The 21,531-nt window shown below is 41.8% G+C and overlaps 3 protein-coding genes across 8 annotated transcripts; 1 reads left to right on the top strand and 2 right to left on the bottom strand.

The window, feature by feature from the left end:
* Positions 1-2,357: 2,357 nt before the first annotated feature.
* On the bottom strand, positions 2,358-10,065 carry LOC144044823 (acyl-coenzyme A thioesterase 2, mitochondrial-like). Its single transcript, XM_077559474.1, has 5 exons — positions 9,832-10,065; positions 8,526-9,003; positions 8,150-8,337; positions 6,351-6,721; positions 2,358-4,508 (listed from the first exon to the last, which is right to left on the bottom strand). The coding sequence occupies exons 2-5, from the start codon at positions 8,995-8,997 to the stop codon at positions 4,283-4,285; spliced, it is 1,257 nt and encodes a 418-aa protein (XP_077415600.1). The 5' UTR covers positions 8,998-9,003; positions 9,832-10,065; the 3' UTR covers positions 2,358-4,282.
* A 1,738-nt stretch (positions 10,066-11,803) lies between these two features.
* LOC144043530 (acyl-coenzyme A thioesterase 3-like) lies at positions 11,804-20,774 on the bottom strand. 2 transcript variants are annotated; one of them, XM_077557260.1, is made up of 5 exons: positions 18,809-20,774; positions 14,513-14,990; positions 13,646-13,833; positions 12,554-12,924; positions 11,804-12,455 (listed from the first exon to the last, which is right to left on the bottom strand). In XM_077557260.1, the coding sequence occupies exons 2-5, from the start codon at positions 14,982-14,984 to the stop codon at positions 12,218-12,220; spliced, it is 1,269 nt and encodes a 422-aa protein (XP_077413386.1). In that variant the 5' UTR covers positions 14,985-14,990; positions 18,809-20,774; the 3' UTR covers positions 11,804-12,217. The 2 variants fall into 2 exon arrangements, with proteins under 2 accessions (XP_077413386.1, XP_077413385.1); XM_077557259.1 differs by lacking the exon at positions 18,809-20,774 and adding an exon at positions 16,840-16,987.
* sdr39u1 (short chain dehydrogenase/reductase family 39U, member 1) lies at positions 16,982-21,182 on the top strand. 5 transcript variants are annotated; one of them, XM_077557263.1, is made up of 7 exons: positions 17,288-17,846; positions 18,576-18,741; positions 18,828-18,934; positions 19,014-19,096; positions 19,450-19,571; positions 19,650-19,802; positions 20,509-21,182. In XM_077557263.1, the coding sequence occupies exons 4-7, from the start codon at positions 19,080-19,082 to the stop codon at positions 20,970-20,972; spliced, it is 756 nt and encodes a 251-aa protein (XP_077413389.1). In that variant the 5' UTR covers positions 17,288-17,846; positions 18,576-18,741; positions 18,828-18,934; positions 19,014-19,079; the 3' UTR covers positions 20,973-21,182. The 5 variants fall into 5 exon arrangements, with proteins under 5 accessions (XP_077413392.1, XP_077413387.1, XP_077413389.1 ...); XM_077557262.1 differs by having other exon boundaries at positions 18,576-18,718; XM_077557264.1 differs by lacking the exon at positions 17,288-17,846 and adding an exon at positions 17,853-18,291 and having other exon boundaries at positions 18,576-18,718.
* Positions 21,183-21,531: the final 349 nt, after the last annotated feature.

Genomic DNA, 21,531 nt, shown 5'->3' on the forward strand with positions numbered 1-21,531 from the left:
TTTACATTGCAGTCTGGCATAACAGCATTTGCAAACTGAGTTAATTATACAATTACTGAAACAATTACGGGGGTTCCCTACATCAGTGGTTCTCAAATCAGGGGTACGTGAAAACACATAAGGGAGCACATGGGATTTTAAAATAGATTTGAAAAGTAGCATACATGCAAGAAACGATCTTGTTTTTTTTTTTTCCAGTTTCTGCTTTTATTTAAAGTTTACTGAATTATTGGTTTTGAAAACCAACCTGTGCCATGATCCAAAATTGCAATTATTTTTATTATTTATTTTTAATTATTGCAATTATTGCACAGGGTGGGGGGGGGGGGGGGGCGATACATAGTGGGACTGTGGCCAAAGTTAAAACCAGTTCCCAAATTAAAACCAGACACAAAATGGCATAGGACTGTTTTGTTTTGTCAATCCAAAATGCTTTGCGCTGGTTGGGAGTACTAGGCTGAAAAAAATATTTTGCAGTGTGTACATCACTGAAAAAAGGCTGAGAACCACTGTCCTACATGATCCTAATCTAGCTAGTTTAGGGCTAAATTGTAACTTTAAGATAATGTTCACAACATTAGCCTACCCGAAACGCACAGTTTAACTATAATGTATTGGCGACAAAAAAAACTCCTCTGTACAGTGATATTGATAATGATTTATTTGGAAACAACTTTTAAACTTACCTGTGAATGATGTTTTCATTCTATGTACAGTATGTTCTGATAGCCTGCATGCCGTTACTCACCGAAAAGACGTTTATTTATTTCGGTCTCACTCACATTTACGATCATCTCGCAGGTGACGGAGCGACCTGTCAATCAACTAGAGTGGCATTGACGTATTAGGCACGACCCACCCAACCCATTCTCTGATTGGCTCATCAGTTCTGATGCCTTTAATTAACCAATAAGACGACGAGTGCAGGCCAGCCAGTGAGAGGCAGCGGAGGGTGGGTCATGGCCACTATCTGATCTATATATTACTGGATAGCTGCTAGCAGCGCTGAGGCAGTAAAATATACAGATCAGTGGTCATGGCTGAATGGTGTGCAAAAACTGCGCATCCAAGAGGATTCAAAAGTGGGCAGACGCAAAATTGATGATTTAGAAGTGTGTATAGCCATATACCCGAATATACCCTGGACTACACCACTACCGCTGCTAGTGTGTTAACTCTTTATCTTGTGGGCGAGTGAACAAAAAAACAAAAACAGTTAACTTTGCCTTAAAGAGTGTCTCTGTTATCTGAGGACTGACACAACAGACCAAGAAAGGCACTGACTTATTAAATGGCCACTCTGTTAGCTCGCTCACACGGTTAGTGAACGTAACAAACGATTAACTTTCCCTTAAGTGTCCTTGTTATGTATGGACCAACACACAACACTGAACAAGATACTGATATATTTCTATACTTTCCCAAGTGTCTCTATTGTGTGGATCTATGTGCGGAAAGTGGAGTGACGCTGTGGAGTATAGCACAGACCAAATTTTGGTCTGTGAGCACGCTAGCAGCTACTAGCTACTAACTAGCCAAGCGATTTGAAGTGAAGCCATCCAATTCACTCACGGTTCGCTCCATGTGCAATGCGAAGACTAACATATCTTGGAAGGTGCATTTTTTTCAGGTTCTAGGCGTAGCTACTAGGGGTGTGCCCAAAAAAATCGATTCTCATTTAGTACGATTCAGAATTGATTTTAAATGTCCCAAAATCGATTGTCTTCCCTTTGTTTGTGTGTGCCTTTATTGGGAGCGCTGTTCATGTTTTACCCGATTTGGCCACTGAGGGGCAGTGTGGTTCCTCACGGTCTGATACACTGTTAAGTTATAGGCACATTAGAGAGTAGAAGGAAAAAGTCACGATCAAGTTATTCCAATAAAAGTTGTTTTTTTTGCAGTGTGGAGCCGTTCTTTTAAGTTATAAAAGTGTCTCGAGTAGCGCACTAATTAGCATTAGCGAGTCAGACTGGAATAGATTATTACGATTCCTTGAACATCTATAAATTGAAGCAAAAATCATTATCGAGCAAATCATTTTGAATCAAAAATCGCTCTTAATCGAAAATCGGATTCTGAATCGAATCACACACCCAAAAATCGGAATTAAATCGAATCGTGAGACATTCAAAGATTCCCAGCCCTAATAGCTGCATAGCTAACTGCACACCATAATGGTAGGGGTCTTATTACTGACTTGCAATTGCGAAGGGATAGCTACAGATGAAACGGCGATGTTCAGCAGTGGGGAAGGGCACTCAACTCGCGATTTTAGCCCTGCCCAGAAGATCCGAACAACTGAGAAAGTGAAAAAGACTTTAACGCATCTCAGACAACTCAGTACTAAATTGTACTAATTTTTTGACTTTTTCAGCATTTATTTTCAAACATATTCAATGTACTGTATTAAGAAACAAATCGGGAAATCAACAAACATGTAGCCCCCTCTAGTTCTCAGTGGCTCATTTCAAAGTTGATCTCTTTAAAACTACCATGCGTTCATTTCTCTAAACGCAAGCGAGAGGGTCACATGCATGCAAGCCAAGTGTGGTTTAATTTTCAGTCCGTTTGTGTACAAGAACTGGATCTGTTTTGCATGTCAACAAGTGTGCGTCTCTCAGGTGAACACCACTTACTCACTCACTTGGTCAACCAGCTAAATATAGATGCCTTATCTTCATTATTGCCAGACCTCAACTCGCGCTCAACACAAACAACATGCACGCTAAACGAGCTAATGAAAATACCACAATGACATTTACATGATTAAGTGGATGCCATTGAAGAAGGCAGCAATTGCAAAACAACATTAGGTTAGATTACATAACCAATGATCTGCTTTGTAGGCCCACATGCTTTCTACTTTTCAATAAGATTTTTTTCAATTAAATTATTTTATCATTTTAATTAAGATCAACCTAAAATAATCTTTCAAGCATCTAAAAAATAAATGCGTAAATTTTTTGGGGAAAAGTGACAATCTTATTAGACTAAAATTGTTTGTTGTTTAGAAAAATAAGTTCTAACCTTAATAACATAAAATAATATTTTTTATGGGGGAAAAGAAAGCTGTAACCTTACCAGAATAACGTTCGACAGGGGGAAAAAAAGGGAAAATAACAATTATTAAGCGACTCATTTTAATCATTTAAATCAACGAGTTAAAAAAAAGGAAGATAATTGATCACCAATTTGATCAGAAAATGGACCAAGATTAAAAAACTTTTTTTTAAATTTATATTTACTCTACAGTCAACCGTTGTTATTCGAGAGGGATAGGGACTGGCCAGGCCCACGGATAGTGAAGTGCATGAGAAAAAAAAACAATCTTTAAAAAACATTTAATCTAGCATGTAACATCTCATTTCACAGGGCTGATCAATGACATCATTGTTAAGACATTATAGCCGATAATCGATTTTGCAAAATATCGTCCAATCCCGATCCAGCCAATCCAATCCGTGTAAAGTCTAATAATTAGGGTTATCTCAGAAGAATAAACTTTTATATATTTCATTTTAAAAATTTGATTAGAAGGTTAGAATTTTGATTCAAAAGTACACTTTTAAATATATATATATAAATCGATATATTTTGTCGAGAATTTTATGAGAATAATTTTTTTTTCATGAGAAGTCCTAGTTTTTCTAGGAAAATGGTCTGAGCTCAAGAGAATAAAGTCATTTTTTTATAGTAAAGTCATAATTTAGCGTGAATAGTCTTTTTTTTTTTAGAATGAAGTCATAATTTAGCAAGATTTCATATTTCTTCTGAGAATAGTTACGTTATGAGAATAAAGTCAGATTTTCAGGAAAAAACATTTTTTTAATGTTGCAATCAGCCGTATATAGAATTTGGCCAACTCGGTTTCAGCAAGGTAATAAGATGCCGTCCATATGTCATGTACCCAGCGGTCAACTGCGATTGGTCAACTGCTGGTCACATGACATATGGACGCCATCTTGTTACCCTGCTTGGAGGTTTAAAAAAAATGTAGGAAAAAAATCTGAATCTTATCAGAATAATGAAGTTATTTTTTAAGAACAAAGTCATAATCTTGCATACTATTTAGTTTGTCATCTATACTTACTATTAATGTTAAACTGTAAAAATATTTTTGAAAATTTCCTATTTACAATATACAATAAATACAAGTTGAATCAAGAAACTGGTAATGCACTTCACAATTTTTCCTCTTTTTAAATTACAAAGATAAAAAACACATCCTCATCGAATATTGCGATTTTGGGACGATTGAGAGACCTTCACTTTACAATTTGGCTTAATTGTTGGCGTTTCCGCAGCTCAGCTGCTTCCTGAAGAACTCCACCACTTTGGTCCAGGCAAGTACCTCGGCGCAGGCATGGGCTTGGGGCTCGCCGCCCCACAGGACGAATTCACGCAGCAACCCATGCAGACCCGAGCGGCAGTGGGGGCTATAGGGCGGCTCAAGCAGGTGCCCGGCTCGCGGGTAGCACACCGTCTCCACATTGTCCTTCCCGGCCCGCCTGAGTCCATCCAGAAGAAAAATTAGTTTTTTCTTATTAAATTTTTGGCAAGACAACAAGTCAGAATTTTTAAAGTATCAGGTTGTTTTTTTTCGCTGAGGAAAGAAGTTTGAATCTTATGAGAATAAAGTCAAGTTGTTTCTTTGTTTTTTTAAATGTCAGAATCTTAAGAGTGAAGTAACATTTCATTTGAATAAAGTTATGATCTTGAGAGAAATATAGGTTGGAATTTTACAAGATTTTTTTTAGGGTTAGGGTTAAGTCAGAATTTTTTAGAAATGTGTTGCATTTAAAAAAAAAGAAAAGAAGAAAAATTTGCATTTTTTGTGAATTAAATAAGTTAAGCTAAATATTTTATTCAAAAAAAGTTTGTCATTTATATTACATTACATTTGATCGGTGCAGCGTCTGCAGTGATGCGGACGCTGTATCGGTCCGTTGTGGTAAAGAAGGAGCTGAGCCGAAAGGCAAAGCTCTCGATTTACCGGTCGATCTACGTTCCTACCCTCACCTATGGTCACGAGCTGTGGGTCGTGACCGAAAGAACAAGATCCCGGATACAAGCGGCCGAAATGAGTTTCCTCCGCAGGGTAGCCGGGCTCTCCCTTAGAGATAGGGTGAGAAGCTCGGTCATCCGAGAGGGACTCCACGTTGAGAGGAACCAGTTGAGGTGGCTCGGGCATCTGGTTCGGATGCCTCCTGGACGCCTCCCTGGGGAGGTGTTCCGGGCATGTCCTACCGGCAGGAGGCCCCGGGGACGACCCAGGACACGCTGGAGAGACTATGTCTCTCGGCTGTCCTGGGAACGCCTTGGGGTCCCGTCAGATGAGCTGGCTGAAGTGGCTGGGGAGAGGGAAGTCTGGGCTTCCCTGCTAAAGCTGCTGCCCCCGCGACCCGACCCCGGATAAGCGGAAGAAGACGGACGGACGGACGGACCAAAAAAGTTTGAATTGAGTAAAATAATGTCGAGAAAATAATGTTTTTCTATGGTGCATTGTTTTTTTAAATATATATATAAAGGTGTAGTACAAGACACAATGTCTTATATTTTCAAGACATAATGACATCACTTTACGAGAATAAGATACTAATCTTAAAACAAAAAATAAAATAAAATCACTCAAAATGTTTTGTTAAAAATTGTTTCATTAAAAAAAATATTGGAATCCCAATTGTAGAAATTTTACGAATCCGAATCAGAATTAAGTGTTTTTATGGGGAATAAAAAGTCATAATATTACACGTAAAAAATGTTTATTTTCCCAAGGAAAAATGTCATTACGTCACAAGGATACTCTCGCAATAATATAAAAATACTATCTTACTTTTACAAGAAAAATGCCACAATCTTTTTTTAGAATAAAGGTCTTATTTTCAAGAATAATGTTATATATTTTTTAATTAAAAGGTCACAATCATTTTAGAGCAACATCAAAATCATGCAAGAATAAAATCGTATTTTCTTCTGAGATAAAAATTCTAAATCTTAGTAGTACAATCTTTTCTTTTCTTTTTATAAAAATGTAGGTATCTCGCAAGAAGAAAATGTTTTACATAAACTATAAAATTAATCAAATATGACTTACTGTATTTTATTAAATGGTGGTGTGATTATTATGATAACATTGTAAACAATGCAATTTTAAAATGAACATGAAAAATAATGTTATGAATATAAACAATTTTATTTTTAATAAATTGTGAAAAAAAAAAGTGGGTTGACTAATCATGGCTGAATTAAATATAAATGAAATAATGTAAAAATTAGCATTAAATATTTTATTCACAAACAATTTAACATTCTCATTTTTATTTGGAGGGGAGGTTCCATGATCTACCCACCTGAGTCGCGCCGCAATGCTCTCCATATACGCCCGGCTGTCGAAGTTGAGGTCGTTCTCGGATGCCAGGAAGAGGAAGTGGGCGTCGGCTTGCTCCACAGGGACAAGACTTGTCCGGTTGTCCTCGCCGTCGGGATCCCCGAAGATGAACTTTATGATGCTGGCGCCCTCAGAGGTGGCTATGATCTTGGTCAGGTCGCTGGTCAAAGGAGAGAGGATCCGTCGGCCGCGGTAGTGTAAAGGTGCTCCAATGTTGGCGCTGCAGGCGTTGATCCAGATCAGCGCACGCACGCCTGGCACGAAGGACGCCAAGGACAAGGCGATGTCGCCCCCTTTGGAACGCCCGATCACGCCCAGCCCGTCACTGCCCACCTAGAAGCGCACCAACTAAGTATGTGACATGACTTATACGAAAAGTGTTTTTTTTTAGGCCGATGACGATATTTAGTGCTGCGGTTTCCTCCATGAAGTTCACCCTGAGCAAGTAGAAATGCTATGAAATCAATTATCACTTCTATCTATTTTTGAATAGTGAGTGGTTAACTCATTCACTCCCAGCCACTTAAACTGAAGCAACCCCCTTCACTCCCGGCTGGTTTACTGGATTTTGACTGATTTTGCAAGGCCCACGGAATATTGTGTTCTATTGCTATAAAAACATGGAACCTACCAAAAGAAACATTAGAGTCTCTTCTTTCATCAGGAAAAAAGTATATTTGTATCTGTTTTCGTTTTGCAACAATTAGCATTACAATATAGCTAACTTTCATCATTGTTCACAAACCTGTTAAAATCACTGGGAAAAAGAGCACATGGCCCTGGCTGATCTCTTATACTCTAATGCTATCGGCCGTTTTTTGTAATAATCACCATTGCTTTAAGTGACCTCTTCATGTCAGAAGCTTATCAAAGCTTTCTGTATGCTCTACCATAAAAAAAAACCCATAAAAAACATAAATATGTTTTTGCGAGAGCAGGACAAAGTATGAAAAAACGTAGGTCATGAATAAGTTCTGAAATCAATGAAGAATTGTTTATTTACTCATTTGCTCCCAAAAACATTAATTTCTTTAATTAAGTAGTATTTTAAATGTTTTAAGTGTCCCAAAGACTTATTTATAATTAATAATCATAATTATAAAAGTTCATGTTTTTTTTCATACTAGAGCATACAGAAAGCTTTGATACAGCCTCTCAATTGCAAATAACGGTTGAAGAAATGGTAGTTATTACACAAACGGTCAGCAGGTGGCAGTAGAGCAAAATAGATCAACCAGGGCTATGTTGGAAAAAAAAGATAATTTACTCACATTTTTAAATAGATTTGTGAATAATGATGAAACTTAGCTAACTTCTAATGCTAATTGCTACAAAAAGAAAACAGATAGAAATGTACTTTTTTTTCCTAATGAAAGAAGAGATTGTAATCTTTCTTTTGGCCATGTTTTTATAGCAATAGAACACAATCTTCTGTGGGCCTTGCAAAATCAGTCAAAATTCGATAAAACAGCCGGAAGTGAAGAGGATTGCTTCAGTGAAAATGGCTGGGAGTGAATGAGTTAATCATGATTTCAATATCAATCAAAGTAATTGTTATTTTTTTATTTTATTTTGTGCCACAATTGCCAAGCCCTATCACCTGGTACTGGTATCTTTGCTTCCGCAGTCCAAGTTTTAAATAAAGCTTTTGAGCCACGGTTAGCGTCTCAAACGAAGATTAGGGATTGAAGACTGGGTTAGGGTTTCAAATTCAAATTAGGAACAACAAGGTGTAGGTGTCTTGATTCCTGGCGCAGTCACCTTGGGGTGCCGCTGCAAGAAGCGCAGACCCTCCTGGTAGTCGTCCAGCTCCAGAAACTTGATGTTGCTGCGCTTGTCGTACAAGATGGGCATGGTCAAGACCACAAAGCCTTTGTTGGCCAACAGGCTGGCTCTCTTCTCCGACGCAAAGGTGGCCAAATCCAGCACGCCCGAGAACGGACCGCCACCTGCCGTAGTCGCAACAAATCAAAGCACGGGCGGCACTTTGGTTAGGGTTTCGAATCAGGTCTGAAGTCAGGGTTAAAGTTAAAAATGTCTAAAAACAATTGGGTCAAAAACGGCCTGATCCACAAATTGACATTTTTGGCCGATTAATCATTGGACCCTAGTAGTTGGAACGACGCTTGGTTCTAACCTGGCGGTGTGAATAACACTCCGGTACACTTCCCGAGGTTGACGACTTCCCGAGTGAGGCCCTCCACCATCAGGACCCTCTCGTTGGTGGCCTCCACCAGGGGGCCTCCTCGCTCCTGCTCTTCCACGTCAACGCCGTTGTGTACTGAGAACCTGACTATGTGGGGACTCAGCGCCTTATTCCAGTGGAAATATTTGTGGGGGACGGTGGCCCGCATGGACCACAGCAGGCCCATGGGCTCCACACCCTCGTACGTGCCGCACAGGGCGGCGTCCTGACGGAGGTCCAGCTCCCCGCTATCGCCCGCCCGGTAGATGGCCGCCGAATGGAAGACCACCCCCCGCTCATCGGTGGCTCGGGCTCTAAGGGTGACCACCTGCCTGGACCGCAGACCGGTCACCTTGACGTGGATGGGCTCGTCGAAAAGGCAGCGGGCGCTCGGGAGAAGATGGAGGCGCACTTGAGATGACATGCTCAACTTCAGGGGAGCAAGAAAGGAAGCATCAGTCACGACAGTGGACTTTCAAATACTGTATTTTTTAGACTTGATTTTATTCTATTGATTATTTCATCAATTCATGATTGATTGATTGATCAACCAACCTTTTGGTTAGTGAGAGCTACTTCTTGGGCCCTGATGTGAAGGACTATTTTGATATTGGGTTGGCCCAGTTTGGAGGGGTTAACAAAGTCGGTAGGTAGGTAGGTACGTGCCAAAAAATCGATTCTCATAAGAATCGCGATTCTCATTTAGTACGATTGAGAATTGATTTTAAATGTTCCAAAAGCGATTTTATTTAAATTATTTTATACTGTCTTGCCTTTGTCTGTGCGTGCCTTTGTTTGGAGCGCTGTTCATGTTGTACCCGATTTGGCCACTAGGGGACAGTGTGGTTCCACACGGTCTAATACACTGTTATTTGTAGCCACATTAGAGAGTAGAAGGAAAAAGTCACAATCACGTTATTCCAATAAAAGTTGGGGGGGGAGGTTGCACATCTATAGATTGGAGCAAAAATCATTGTCAATCAAATCATTTTGAATAAAAAAATCGTTCTTAATCGAAAATTTATTCTGAATCGAATCGCACAAAAATCTGAGACATTCAAAGATTCCCACCCCTACTTGGTAGGTAGGTACTAGGTAGGTAGGTAGGCAGGTGGGCAGGTAAAAAGATAGACAAGGCAAAAACGTATCGTTTCTATCTTACTGCACCAGCTGCTTTCACAAATAAAGTGCAGAAACACTGATTTTACGAGACAAAAAACAAAATAGTTCCTGGATTTTTGCTGTCACGTAAACTTACCACGAAGGACGAATGCTCGGCGTTAAAAGTATCCCGGGGTGTTGTGTTCTCTCGAGAAGGCGTCGTGTAACCACATTAGTGTCGCTGCAAGATTACTTTTGTGCGTATTGTATGTGCAAGATTAACGGGACGGTAAAGTTGAGTTTTAGACCCACCGCCGTGGAAAGGAACTGAGCGAGCTGTCTCTTATCGACCGCGCATGCGCACAACAAACAAACCCGAACAAGTTTCAACCAGGTCAGCCCGAAGCTTCACTGCCAGTCAGCTGCCTGTCAATGGCTATGAATGACTTTTTAATATTGTTAAATGTAATCTTTAGCTAATTTTTTAAGTAAAAATCCGCACAATGTTTAAATCAAGATTTTTTGGTGGGATCAGTGTTAAATCAGTCTCTCTTGCCTCATTTTTCTTCACCGTTCTTTCAAAAACGTAAACTCAAAATGAAGCATTATGAGAAAAAAAAATCATGTTTAATTCTTATAAATGATCAGGTCACAAATCTCTGAACAACTTCAAGCAATGAACTGAGCATTTCAATCAACCCGATTACATCAATGCAATGATTTAAAGACTGAAATAATCATAACAAACGTTATTAATTAGCGATTCACAATTCGTTAAGTTCATAATGGATTAATTTTGTTTAATTTCATTTTTTTTCTTTATTTTTTTTTACCGCAGTGGCTCGACAGATGATCTGGATTGAGACTGGTATTGCACATCATGGAAGCGCGGAACATGGTCCACTCGGACTCAATGTCCCCCACGTCCCTCGGGACAAGGGAGAAGTTCTGCCGGAGGTGGGTGTTGAAACTCTTTCTGACAGGGGATTCTGCCAGACGTTCCCAGCAGACCCTCACAATACGTTTGGGTCTGCCTGGTCGGACCAGCATCTTATCCCGTCTCACTGTCATTACCCACGTGAGCGTTGAAGTCCCCCAGCAAAACGAGGGAGTCCTCCAGCACACCCTCCAAGGACTCCAGAAAGGGTGGGTACTCTGAGCTGCTGTTCGGTGCATAAGCACAAACAACAGTCAGGACCCGTCCCCCCACCCGAAGGCGGAGGGAGGCTACCCACTCATTCACCGGGGTAAACCCCAACGTACAGGCGGCTAGCCGGGGGGCAATGAGTATGCCCACACCTGCTCTGCGCCTCTCACCGTGGGCAACTCCAGAGTGGAAGAGGGTCCAGCCCCTCTCGAGAGGATTGGTACCAGAACCCAAGCCGTGTGTGGAGGCGAGTCCGACTATATCTAGTCGGAACTTCTCAGCCTCGCACACCAGCTCGAGCTCCTTCCCTGTCAGAGAGGTGACATTCCATGTCCCCAGAGCTAGCTTCAGTAGCCGCCAAGGTCCCCGCCTTTGGCTGCCACCCAACTCACTACCCACCCGACCCCTTTGGCCCCTTCCACCGGTGGTGAGCCCATGGCAAGGGGGACCCACGTTGCTTTTTCGGGCTGTGCCAGGCCGGGCCCCATGGGTATAGGCCCCCCCACCAGACGCTCACCTTCGAGCCCCACCTCCAGGCCTAGCTCCAGAGGGGGTCCCCAGTGACCCACGTCCGGGCAAGGGAAACGAGGATCCAAAGTTTGTGTTCATCATTGGGGTCTTTTGAGCCATGCTTTGTTTGGTCCCTCAAATATTTCTAAAAATATATATATAAGTTCATAAAATTAGTTTTATATTCAGTAGGCCAGGGGTGCTCAAGTTTGGTCCTCGAGAGCCCCTATCCAGCCTGTATTCCATGTTTCCCTCCTGCAGCACAGCTGAATCTAATGATCAGCTAATCAGCAAGCTTTTCATGAATCAGGTGTGTTAGTGGAGAGAAACATGGAAAACAGGCTGGACAGGGGCTCTCGAGGACCGAACTTGAGCACCCCTGCAGTAGGCTATTCAATTTCAGTGTCCTGAAAACCCAGCATTTCCCCCATACCAGAATGGTTTGACCCAACTTGTCATATGCCACCTGTCAATCACTTGAAAACTTTATTTAAAATTCAGTCCATTATTTCTTTTTGAGAACAGAGCTTTACTATGATCCCAAAAGATGACACTTTATGTTGATATTAATTTGTATGTGCACAAATCTTTAATTATAATTAAATTATTTCTCTCACTCTCTCTCTGGTTAGGGGGTACTTGGCTGAAAACATATTTCACAGGGGGGTATGTCACTGCAAAAAGGTTGAGAACCACTGTGTTAGAAGAAGAACGATCGCAATTTACCAGAATTAAGTGGTCATTCGTCGAGAATTGCCAAGTTTAGTTGTAAAAAGATTTTTAAAAATCACTATTTATACAACAAAAACAGGAGTTGAATCTAGAAACTGGTATTGCAAATCATGGTTTTGTGACCACGTATGATGATGATTTAGTGTCCTTTAGTTTACAACTTGGCTTTGGTGCTTGTGTGTCTGCAGCTCAGCCGACTCCTGAAAAACTCCTCCACCTTCTTCCAGGCGAGCACCTCGGCGTGGGTGTGGGCTCGGGGCTCGCCGCCCCACAAGACAGGTCTGCGCAAGAACGCGTGCACACCCGAGTAGCAGTGGGGTCCGTAGGGCGGCTCCAGGTGATGCCCGGCCCGCGGGTAGCACGCCGTCTCCACGTTGTTATTCCCGGCCCGCCTAAGTCCACCGAAAAGAAAAATTAAAGTTGTTTTTTGTCAAGGACAAAGTCTCTTCTTTCCCCACAAATAATAATGATAACAATAAAAAGCAATTGCCTGAGTCGCGCTGCCATGCTCTCCATATAAGTCCGGCAGTCGAAGTTGAGGCCGTCCTCAGAAGCCAGAAACAGGAAGTCGGCAGTGGCTTTCTCCACGGGGACCAGGCTGGTCCGGTTCTCTTCGCTGTCAGGGTCACCGACGCCGTACTTGATGATGCTGGCGCCGTCGGCGGTGGGTAGGATCTTGGTCAGGTCCAAGGTCACGGCGGAGAGGATCTCTCGACCCCGGTAGTGCAGAGGAGATCCGATGTTGGCGCTGCAGGCGTTGATCCAGACCACAGCACGCACGCCCGGTACGAAGGACGCCAAGGACAGGGCGATGTCGCCCCCTTTGCAACGCCCGATCACGCCCAGCCCATCGCTGCCCACCTGGAAACACAAAATACACAATGAAGCACATGACGCCTAATGCTAGGGTCCGACGATATGTTTTTTTTTATAGGCCGACTGATATTTGGTAGAATTAAATTCTAATAACCGATTAATCAACTGGTTAATAAAACAAAATATGCACGTATTTATTCAAATAAATTTAGTTTTGGTCTCCTTAACACAACAATAAATTACAGGAAGAACATTTTATAATACCTTTAAGCCAAGGTTAGGAATTTGGGTAGACATGGTTAGGAATTCAAGCCTGTGTTAGGGTTTCAAGTTAGGGTTTGATATTTGGGTCCCAAAACTGGGTAAGGGTTTCAAATGGACTATATGCCACGGATGAGGTGGGACTTCCGAGTTCTCACCCATCAACTTTGTTTCCGTTTCCGTTTTGCGATGTGTGGGCCGCGTCCCAGTACTTGCGCGTCCGCCTTTGTGCCCCTCAGTTGCGCGTTCCCGTCGACGGGTGCGAGGCTGCGAGTGTGTAGTGTCTGTCTCAGTGTCCGAAGCATTTCAGATAGCCGAGAAGCCCTCCCGCCGATGAGCAAGAGCGCGGTTGGGGGCGCAGGGGTGGGGGTGCGAGTGTTGGAACGCGGCCGGAAACTACGCTGATGTGTAAAACCTGGAAGTCTGTGGCATCTCCCCAATTATAATTCCGACAAGGCATAGGTTTCCTAATTCCTGGTGACGTCAGCGTTTACAGCGTGGTCACCTTAGGATGCTGTTGTAAGAAACGCAGGCCCTCCTGAAAGTTGTCCAGCTCAAGATACTTGACGTTTGTGGGCTTGTCGGTGAAGGCGGGCATGCTCAGGACCATGAAACCTTTGTTGGCCAACAGGCTGGCTCGCTTCTCCGAAGCGAAAGGGGACAAATCCAGCACACCCGGGAATGGACCTTCACCTAGAGTAGTCGCATGAAATTGTCAGCATTGGTCAGGGTGTCATTTAAATATGGTTTCAAGTTCAGCCCTCAAATAAGGGTTTCAATTATGGGTTAGAGCTTCAAATTACGGCGTGAAGCCAAGGTAAGCTTTTTAAATAAAGCTCTCAGGGTTGACCCTTCGAGCAAAATGGTCACATATGAGAATAATGACACTTTCTTTTTAGCATGTACAAGTGAAAATTATTAATAATCAAGATATATTAGCTGTATACTAGCAGTTTTTTGGTTTGTTTACTATACATACGTACTATTTATTGTGTAACGTATGTTAAAGGGGTAGGACCTGATAAGTTTATGCTTCTTCCTATTCCTTTTCGAACATGTATGTGTAGCTTTTTTATGTTTGCTGTTTTGTTTTATGTTTTTTTTTTTTTTATATTTTGTCTTCACGCATGTACTTTTATAATCAGTTTGTTTTTTCTTTATATACATGTTCGAAATAAAATTGAAAACAAAACAAAACTCAATTTTGTTTCGAAAGTTGCCCCTTTTCCACGCTTCCATAGTTTCGAGCAAATGTTAAAGTTAAGTTTGAAATTACAGATCCAAGACATGGTTAAGGTTTCAAGTTTGTGCTTCGGTTTCTGAGCAGGTTTTCAAACAATATGTAGGGTTTGAAATGAAGCCTGGTTCTAACCTGGCGGTGTGAACAACACTGCAGTACACTTCCCAAGGTTGACGACCTCACGTGCGAGGCCCTCCCCCATTAGGACCCTCTCATTGGTGGCCTCCGCCAGGGCACCTCCCCGCTCCTCCTCTTCCACGTCCACGCCGTCATGCACCGAGAACCTGACCACGTGCGGACTCAGCGCTTTATTCCACTGGAAATATTTAAAGGGGACGGTGGCTCGCATGGACCACAGCAAGCCCATTGGCTCCACACCCTCGTAGGTGCCGCACAGGGCGGCGTCTCGGCAGAGGTCCAGCTCCCCGCTGTCATCCGCCCGGTAGATGGCCGCCGAGCGGAAGACCACCCCCTGCTGGTCGGTGGCCCGGGCCCTAAGGGTGACCACCTGCCCGGACCCCAGACCCGCCACCTTCACGTGGATGGGCTCGTCGAAAAGGCAGCGAGCGCTCGGGAGAAGACGGAGGCGCACTTGAGACGACATGTTCAACTTAAAGGGAGCAAGAGAGCAAGCATTAGTCACTACAGTGGACAGATGTAGAAAAATGATCAGTTCTCCTCTACAGTATTTTTTCACGCTCAGCACTTTCGTGGTTTAGTTCTTTCTTCTCAGAGAGGACGCAGCATATAATCCATGGCAATGTGACTTCTGAGTCTTGTAATGTTACGTGGAGACTGGAGACCCACAGGGATTGGTACTCGACCCTCTATGATTAATGTACATGCTTCCACTTGGTGATATTATACAGTACATAAATATAACATTAGTTCAGTGTTATGCTGATAATGCCCAATCAATTATACAGTATATGCTTTTAGAAATAACAAATCCATGCAATTGCTTGGATGGAGGCATGACTCGCTGAGATTAAACAATGGTTGTCTTCAATTTTTTGCCCCGATAAAATGTTGACTGTTGGCCCTGCTCATCATTGGCACCTCAGGACACCACTCTGTCTTGATAACTGTACTATGACTCAAACTGACTCAGTAAAAATAATCTTTGTGTTGTATTTGACTCTTTTCAAATGCACATTAAAAATATTACTAGAACTATTTATTTTTTTAACCTCCACAATTTTGCTAAGATCCTCCCATTCTATCTGCTAGTGGGGGCGGCGTGGCTCAGTGGTAGTCTCCCATCTGTAAGGTTGTGGGTTCGATCCTCACCTCTGGTGACCATGTCAAAGTGACCTTGAGCAAGACACCAAACCCCGATTTGCTCCCAGTGGAACTGGCAGCGCCTTGCATGGAAGCAGCTGACCACCGGTGTGTGAATGGGTGAATGTGAGGCTATGTAAAGCACTTTGGGCACTATAGCTAAAAAAAGCGATAAACAAATAGCAGTTCGTTCCATTTCTACTGACGCAGAGATTCATACGTTTGTTACTCGCTTTGACTATTGTAACATCTCTCTGGTCTTCCTAAAAGTCTGCAGTTAGTACAATATGCTTCAGGGAGACTTCTGACAAAGGACGAGGAATTTCAATCATATTAGTCTCAATTTAACACAGACATCTGCTAAGCGGTCATATTCTCTAATATGAGTCAGAGTGTTGCCAACTCCCCAGTAAGGAAAGTAGCTATTGGCTGTCCTAAAGTCGCTAGAAGTCGCTAAATACGTACGTCATTGCCTAATTGCATAATTGGCTATTTGCATGTAATAGTATGGTGTAAGAGAATTAAGTAATGGGGGAGGCAAAAAGTGAGTAAAAAAAACACATTAAAGTACCCCCCCCCCCCCCCCCCAAAAAAAAGTTGCTAGATTGTTGCTAGTTGTCTTTGGAAGAAAAAAAAGGTCGCCAAAGGCTTTGGAAATAAATCGCCAGATTTAGCATGAAAGTTGCAAAGTTGGCAACATTGCTTACTCAAACCGAGACTGCAGGTATTTCCATATATTTCCTTGTGCACGCCACTGCTCCCCACTACGGTGGTAAAAAGAAAGGGCGTTTAAAAAACAAAAAAAACAGACAAAACAAACGTTTCGAAAATTTAGCGTTTTAAGCTTTACTCAAAGACGGTTTGATTGTCACAATCGTTATTATGATGAATTCAATGAGTCGCCAGCATTTTGTCGAATAGGGCTGAAACAAAATGTTACTTTTACGTGAGGAAAAGGTGCACCTTTGACCGTCATTGAGCTATGCATGAACAGACTGCGTAAACACTAAGTTGCTGATGCAGGGCAAAGATTACAAAAGCAAAGCTGACAATATGTGCAGCGTTTCTGTCATTTTCACAAGATAATAGTGATGCAAGCACCATTTGTTTTTTACACAAAAAAATGCACTAACGTACAAGAACACAGATTTTACGAGACAAAAACAAACTAAAGTTACCTCGAAGGACAAATTGAAAAGTTGAGTCACTTCGGTCCGGTTTTAAGTGTCCCTGGCGTCTTGTCTTCTCTCGAAAAAGGCGACGTTAAAGCTCACAAGCGTCACTGCAAGCTGTATTTTTCTGCATTTTCAGTGCAATGTTACAATCGTGCGCAAGTTTAACGGGAAAGTTCAGTTTGGCTTCACCAGCGTAGGCGGGACTTCACAACTCAGCTGTTGGAAACATTTGTTGTGCCAATGTAGTTACCACCAAGTGACCCATTCTGTGTATACGTGGGATCGTTTTTAACAGTGAATGCGGTAGGTTGTATTGTTCTACCGTTTCGCGCTATATATTTTATCTAGGAAGTGGCTAATAGGCTATTGACCGGCAACTCTCTTGCTAGCGATATTTTGCCGTGAGCGGCTCTGATAGGCCAGTCGCCGAGTCATGCACTGGGCGTGTTACATTTCTCTCCATCCCCTTGTAGTACGTATTAAAAAAATGTACAAAGCTAGAGTCGAACCCTTGACCGAGCGCTTGGGTAACCATGAGCTAGTACACATTCATTTACGCAGAATTTGTAAGTGGCGAGTTGCAGGTCACGGCATAATATCCACTTTTTGCACGTACCATCCAATAGGAGGTGGCATTAAACAAGTACAGTAGATTAAAAACGAGAAGAACAACCAAATGAAGAGGACACGGGAGAAAATGAATACAATGTATTTCGTGTATTAACATTTAAACACCGTGTGATATATCGATTACTTTAAACAAAAACAAAAAAAGATAAATAAGTGTATGGTACGGAAGAAGGAACAGTAAATAACGGCAATTACATAACTTTCACGCTTCTTGGACTTCAAATTGACGTCATTTCCTTGACTACGGGCTGCGGAAGATCCAAAAGACCAAACCAGCTGATAGGTCGTCCTCGTACTATTTGTTACACCTGACGCCACGATTGTTAATTAAATAATAACACTGGATTACTGTATTTGATTTACTATGAGAGTCGTCATAGGTATGTAACCATCACAAAACTGTCAAATATTTATTCGAAGAAGAACAGGTCAATGTGACTAGGACAACTACCTTGCTAGTTGTTGTTAGCATTCTGGTATTATACTTTCAGCACTTTTTTTGTAATGCCTACACTGACAATCAAAACATGTAAATACAGTAATAATTACTACATATCACCAACGTTGTATTATGGAATAGACAAGAGTGTCTGTCTTTCGCCAAAGTTAAACTGTATGCACGTTTCGTAAGCATGTGTTATACGCATGCGCATTATTCTCACCGTTTTGTTTTGGTGAATTAAAATTACAAGCCACCCTGCTGGAGTTTTTGTTTAGTTTTATTTGTCGTTTGACCAGGTCTGTGAATGAAGATGTGTTGTCTTGTCTTTGGCTGACATTATGTACAGTACAGTACTGTGATCGGTATCAGACCAGGATGTGGAGGTGCGACTATAACCGCGTTCCCTGTTTGTATTGTGTGTATCCGATGACTGTATAAAGTTTTCCGTTTTTTTAGTATTGTTTTATTGTGTGTGAGTGTGTGTCTCCGTTTTATGTATGTCTGTATTGGACTAAGAGTCCGGACTAAAGTACAGTATGTTTATACATTTGTAAAGTATGATTTTCGAGGTTGAGTTGCATACCAGTACACGTTTCCTAGTTGCAAGTCGGAAAACTCCAACTTACCCCCCCCCCTTTCTTTTCTTTCTTTTCTTTTTTTTTTAAAGAAAAAAAAGAAGGAAAACTTCGACTTCCCACCATCCTGGAAAGCTGTTAGGCTACCTCGCTGCCTATGCCCTCAGGGACAGTCTGAAATTACAGCTTTCTTCATAAACAAAGTGTGGTTAAGTTAGCCATGTTTTTACCAAATGTAAGTCAGCTGCTGCATTCAGGGTCAGTCTTACATCCTAACTTCGTCACATCCTTATGTTTACTTATATTATCTATCCATCCAACCTACCTATTTAATTTCTGCATAGGGGGTGGATCTGGCTTTGTGGGTCGTGAGTTGACTCGCCTTCTCCGAGACAAAGGCCACGAAGTCACAGTGATCTCCCGCCATCCCGGTCCCTCGAGGATAACATGGGTACAGTCATTTAGATATATCACATTTTGTCTGTATTTGAATACATCACAACCTGGCTCTTCCTTTTTGCTTCCGCTAGGGTGAGTTGGAGTCGTCTGGCCTCCCGCCATGTGAGGGTGCTGTCAACTTAGCAGGAGAGAATATTATGAACCCGCTGCGATGGTGCGTTTGACCGCTACAGTTGTAGACGATAATTTGTCATGCTAGCTGTCACCTTGCACTGTAGAAATAAGGACAATGACTAGAAATAATCCGCAAAGTTAAAAAAAAAGAAAAAAAAGAAGTCCACGGCACATGTACATTCAATCATCAATGTACATGTAATATGGTTAGTGCAGTGGCTCCTCTCCACTATATTACGATTTCCTTGCACAACAGAAGTAAACACAAATGGCAATAATCAACAAAAGTAAAAAAAACAACAACAACACACGTTCAAAAAAATCTACATCACATTTCTTGATCTCACTTTTCTTGACAGTTATTCAAGTGACAATTTTCTGTCTTTTTTTCAGGTGGAACGAAAGCTACAAGAAGGATTTGGTTTCCAGTCGCATCGACAGCACAAAAGCTCTGGCTGACGCTATCGCGGCCTCCCCGAGTCCTCCACACTCGTGGGTCCTGGTGTCGGGCGTAGGTTTGTTATTAGTCGTAAACTGTTGAATCCTGTTTTCTTTTGAAATACTAGCAATCAGCTATTGTTTTGTGACTGCAGCGTGCTACAAACCGAGCCTGACAGCCGAGTACACGGAAGACAGCGAGTGGACGCCGTTTGATCTCCTTTCTAGGCTGGTGAAAGAGTGGGAAGCTGCTGCACTACTGCCAGAGATTATGACAAACACCACCAAGCAAGTGGTAGTCAGACCTGGTATGTAAGAAATGTTACATCATTATACATGTTTATTTAAGGATGCCATTTTACACATATACCCCCACAAGGTGAAAAATTACATTGGTCTTGAAATGTGTGCGAACGCGAAGTAGTCTTCCTGTTAAGAGGTTATTATGTATATATATTTTTTTTATTGTGGAAATAGTTTTTAGTGTACAATAATCATGGTAATAGTTTGCCTTTTTACAGATTATAATTCCTAAATAGTATTTTATGTCAATACTGCATTTTGCCATCATTCTTAAAACATGAGTTTTTGTATTGTGTTTATTGGTATGTCCGATCATAAATCCCAATACATTAATAATTTACATTTTAGAAAATTCTTATATTAAATATTTTCAATAATTTTTTATTTTTGCTGTGAAAAACATTGACCAATAAATACAATTTTTCAATTATTGTAGAAAAATCTAACGTAAAATTGAATGCACTGTAATCATTGTGATATTTTGCTATTTTATTAATACATCCTGAAAAATAATACATTTACACATTAAGTGTGACAATACACTGCAATTATTCTAATATGTTTCTTTCACTAATAAATCAGTTAAATATATTCTAATGTAGCAAATATTTACAACATTAATCATGAGGTTTTTCTAATCATAAATCCTGTCAAACATCTATTTTTCATAGCCACTTTTTGACATACCCTGTTTGGTCCTCCGTCCACTAGGGGCAGTGTTGGGTCGTGATGGTGGAGCAATGAAGCAGATGCTCCTTCCTTTCTGGCTGGGCCTGGGCGGCACCCTGGGCTCTGGCCGGCAGCCCTTCCCGTGGATCCACGTGTCAGACCTTGCTGGCATCATCGCCCAATCCCTGGAGCCGCCCTCCCCATCCAACGCCCCACCCTCCTCTGAGCCCTCCTCTGGTGCGTTGCCCTACTCCCGCCAGGTCCTCAATGGGGTGGCGCCAGCCCTTAACACCAACTACGAGTTCACCAAGGAGCTGGGTCGGCTGCTGAGCCGTCCCACCATCTTCCCTGTGCCCGCCTTTGTGCTCAATGCCCTGTTGGGCTCGGAGAGAGCCGTGATACTGGCTGAGGGCCAGAAGGTGGTACCCAAAAGGACTTTGGAGACTGGGTTCCAATACAAGTACCCAGACTTAACGTCGGCCCTCAAAGAAATCGTCACCAGTTAAAAAGTTACACTACATTACAAGAAATACCTCATAGTCCACCAGTAAGGGGCAAAGTAATACCATAAAAACTGGGATTGCGCCTCTACTCTAAGAAATATGGTGATGCTAACTTCCTTAGCATGATTAGCTTCACTGATGCAACAACATCATTTTACATCTGCATGTGTTCATACTGTATAAAAAGAAACTCCAAATAAATCTTAAAACCTCTATCATTTGTCATCACTGTGTCATAAGCAACATAGGATGCTAATTTGTTTAGCGTTGGTGGTGAGTGTAGTTTAAAGCTAACTTTCTTAGAATGAGTCATAAATAAGAAGAGTTTTTGGGGTGCAGAAAATTACTAAAAATCAGACACTCTTTTCTGCTCTTAAGTGCTGCTAAGTTACCAATTTAATTATAACTTTCTTAGTGTGGAGTATAGGAGGCAGTATATTACCAAAAAATGTTTGGTTGTTCCTCTACCGAAATGAATAAGGTAATGTTAACTTCCTTAACATGATTAAAAAAAAGAAATCCTTAGCATGAGTTATAAATGATCAGATTTCACAGCATCTTC

The sequence above is a fragment of the Vanacampus margaritifer genome, chromosome 2 (assembly GCF_051991255.1).
Source record: "Vanacampus margaritifer isolate UIUO_Vmar chromosome 2, RoL_Vmar_1.0, whole genome shotgun sequence".
In the NCBI taxonomy this organism is placed as follows: domain Eukaryota; kingdom Metazoa; phylum Chordata; class Actinopteri; order Syngnathiformes; family Syngnathidae; genus Vanacampus; species Vanacampus margaritifer.

Excerpts from the sequence above, each read along its gene's own strand:
- LOC144044823 (XM_077559474.1), bottom strand. The coding sequence starts at position 8,997 with ATGTCATCTCAAGTGCGCCTCCATCTTCTCCCGAGCGCCCGCTGCCTT. Across the intron at positions 8,338-8,525 it reads AGTGTTATTCACACCGCCAG|GTGGCGGTCCGTTCTCGGGC; the intron begins GTTAGAACCAAG and ends CGACTACGGCAG. Across the intron at positions 6,722-8,149 it reads TCTTGCAGCGGCACCCCAAG|GTGGGCAGTGACGGGCTGGG; the intron begins GTGACTGCGCCA and ends GTGCGCTTCTAG.
- sdr39u1 (XM_077557261.1), top strand. Across the intron at positions 19,097-19,449 it reads ATTATGAACCCGCTGCGATG|GTGGAACGAAAGCTACAAGA; the intron begins GTGCGTTTGACC and ends TCTTTTTTTCAG. Across the intron at positions 19,572-19,649 it reads GGTCCTGGTGTCGGGCGTAG|CGTGCTACAAACCGAGCCTG; the intron begins GTTTGTTATTAG and ends TTGTGACTGCAG.
- LOC144043530 (XM_077557260.1), bottom strand. The coding sequence starts at position 14,984 with ATGTCGTCTCAAGTGCGCCTCCGTCTTCTCCCGAGCGCTCGCTGCCTT. Across the intron at positions 13,834-14,512 it reads AGTGTTGTTCACACCGCCAG|GTGAAGGTCCATTCCCGGGT; the intron begins GTTAGAACCAGG and ends CGACTACTCTAG. Across the intron at positions 12,925-13,645 it reads TCTTACAACAGCATCCTAAG|GTGGGCAGCGATGGGCTGGG; the intron begins GTGACCACGCTG and ends TTGTGTTTCCAG.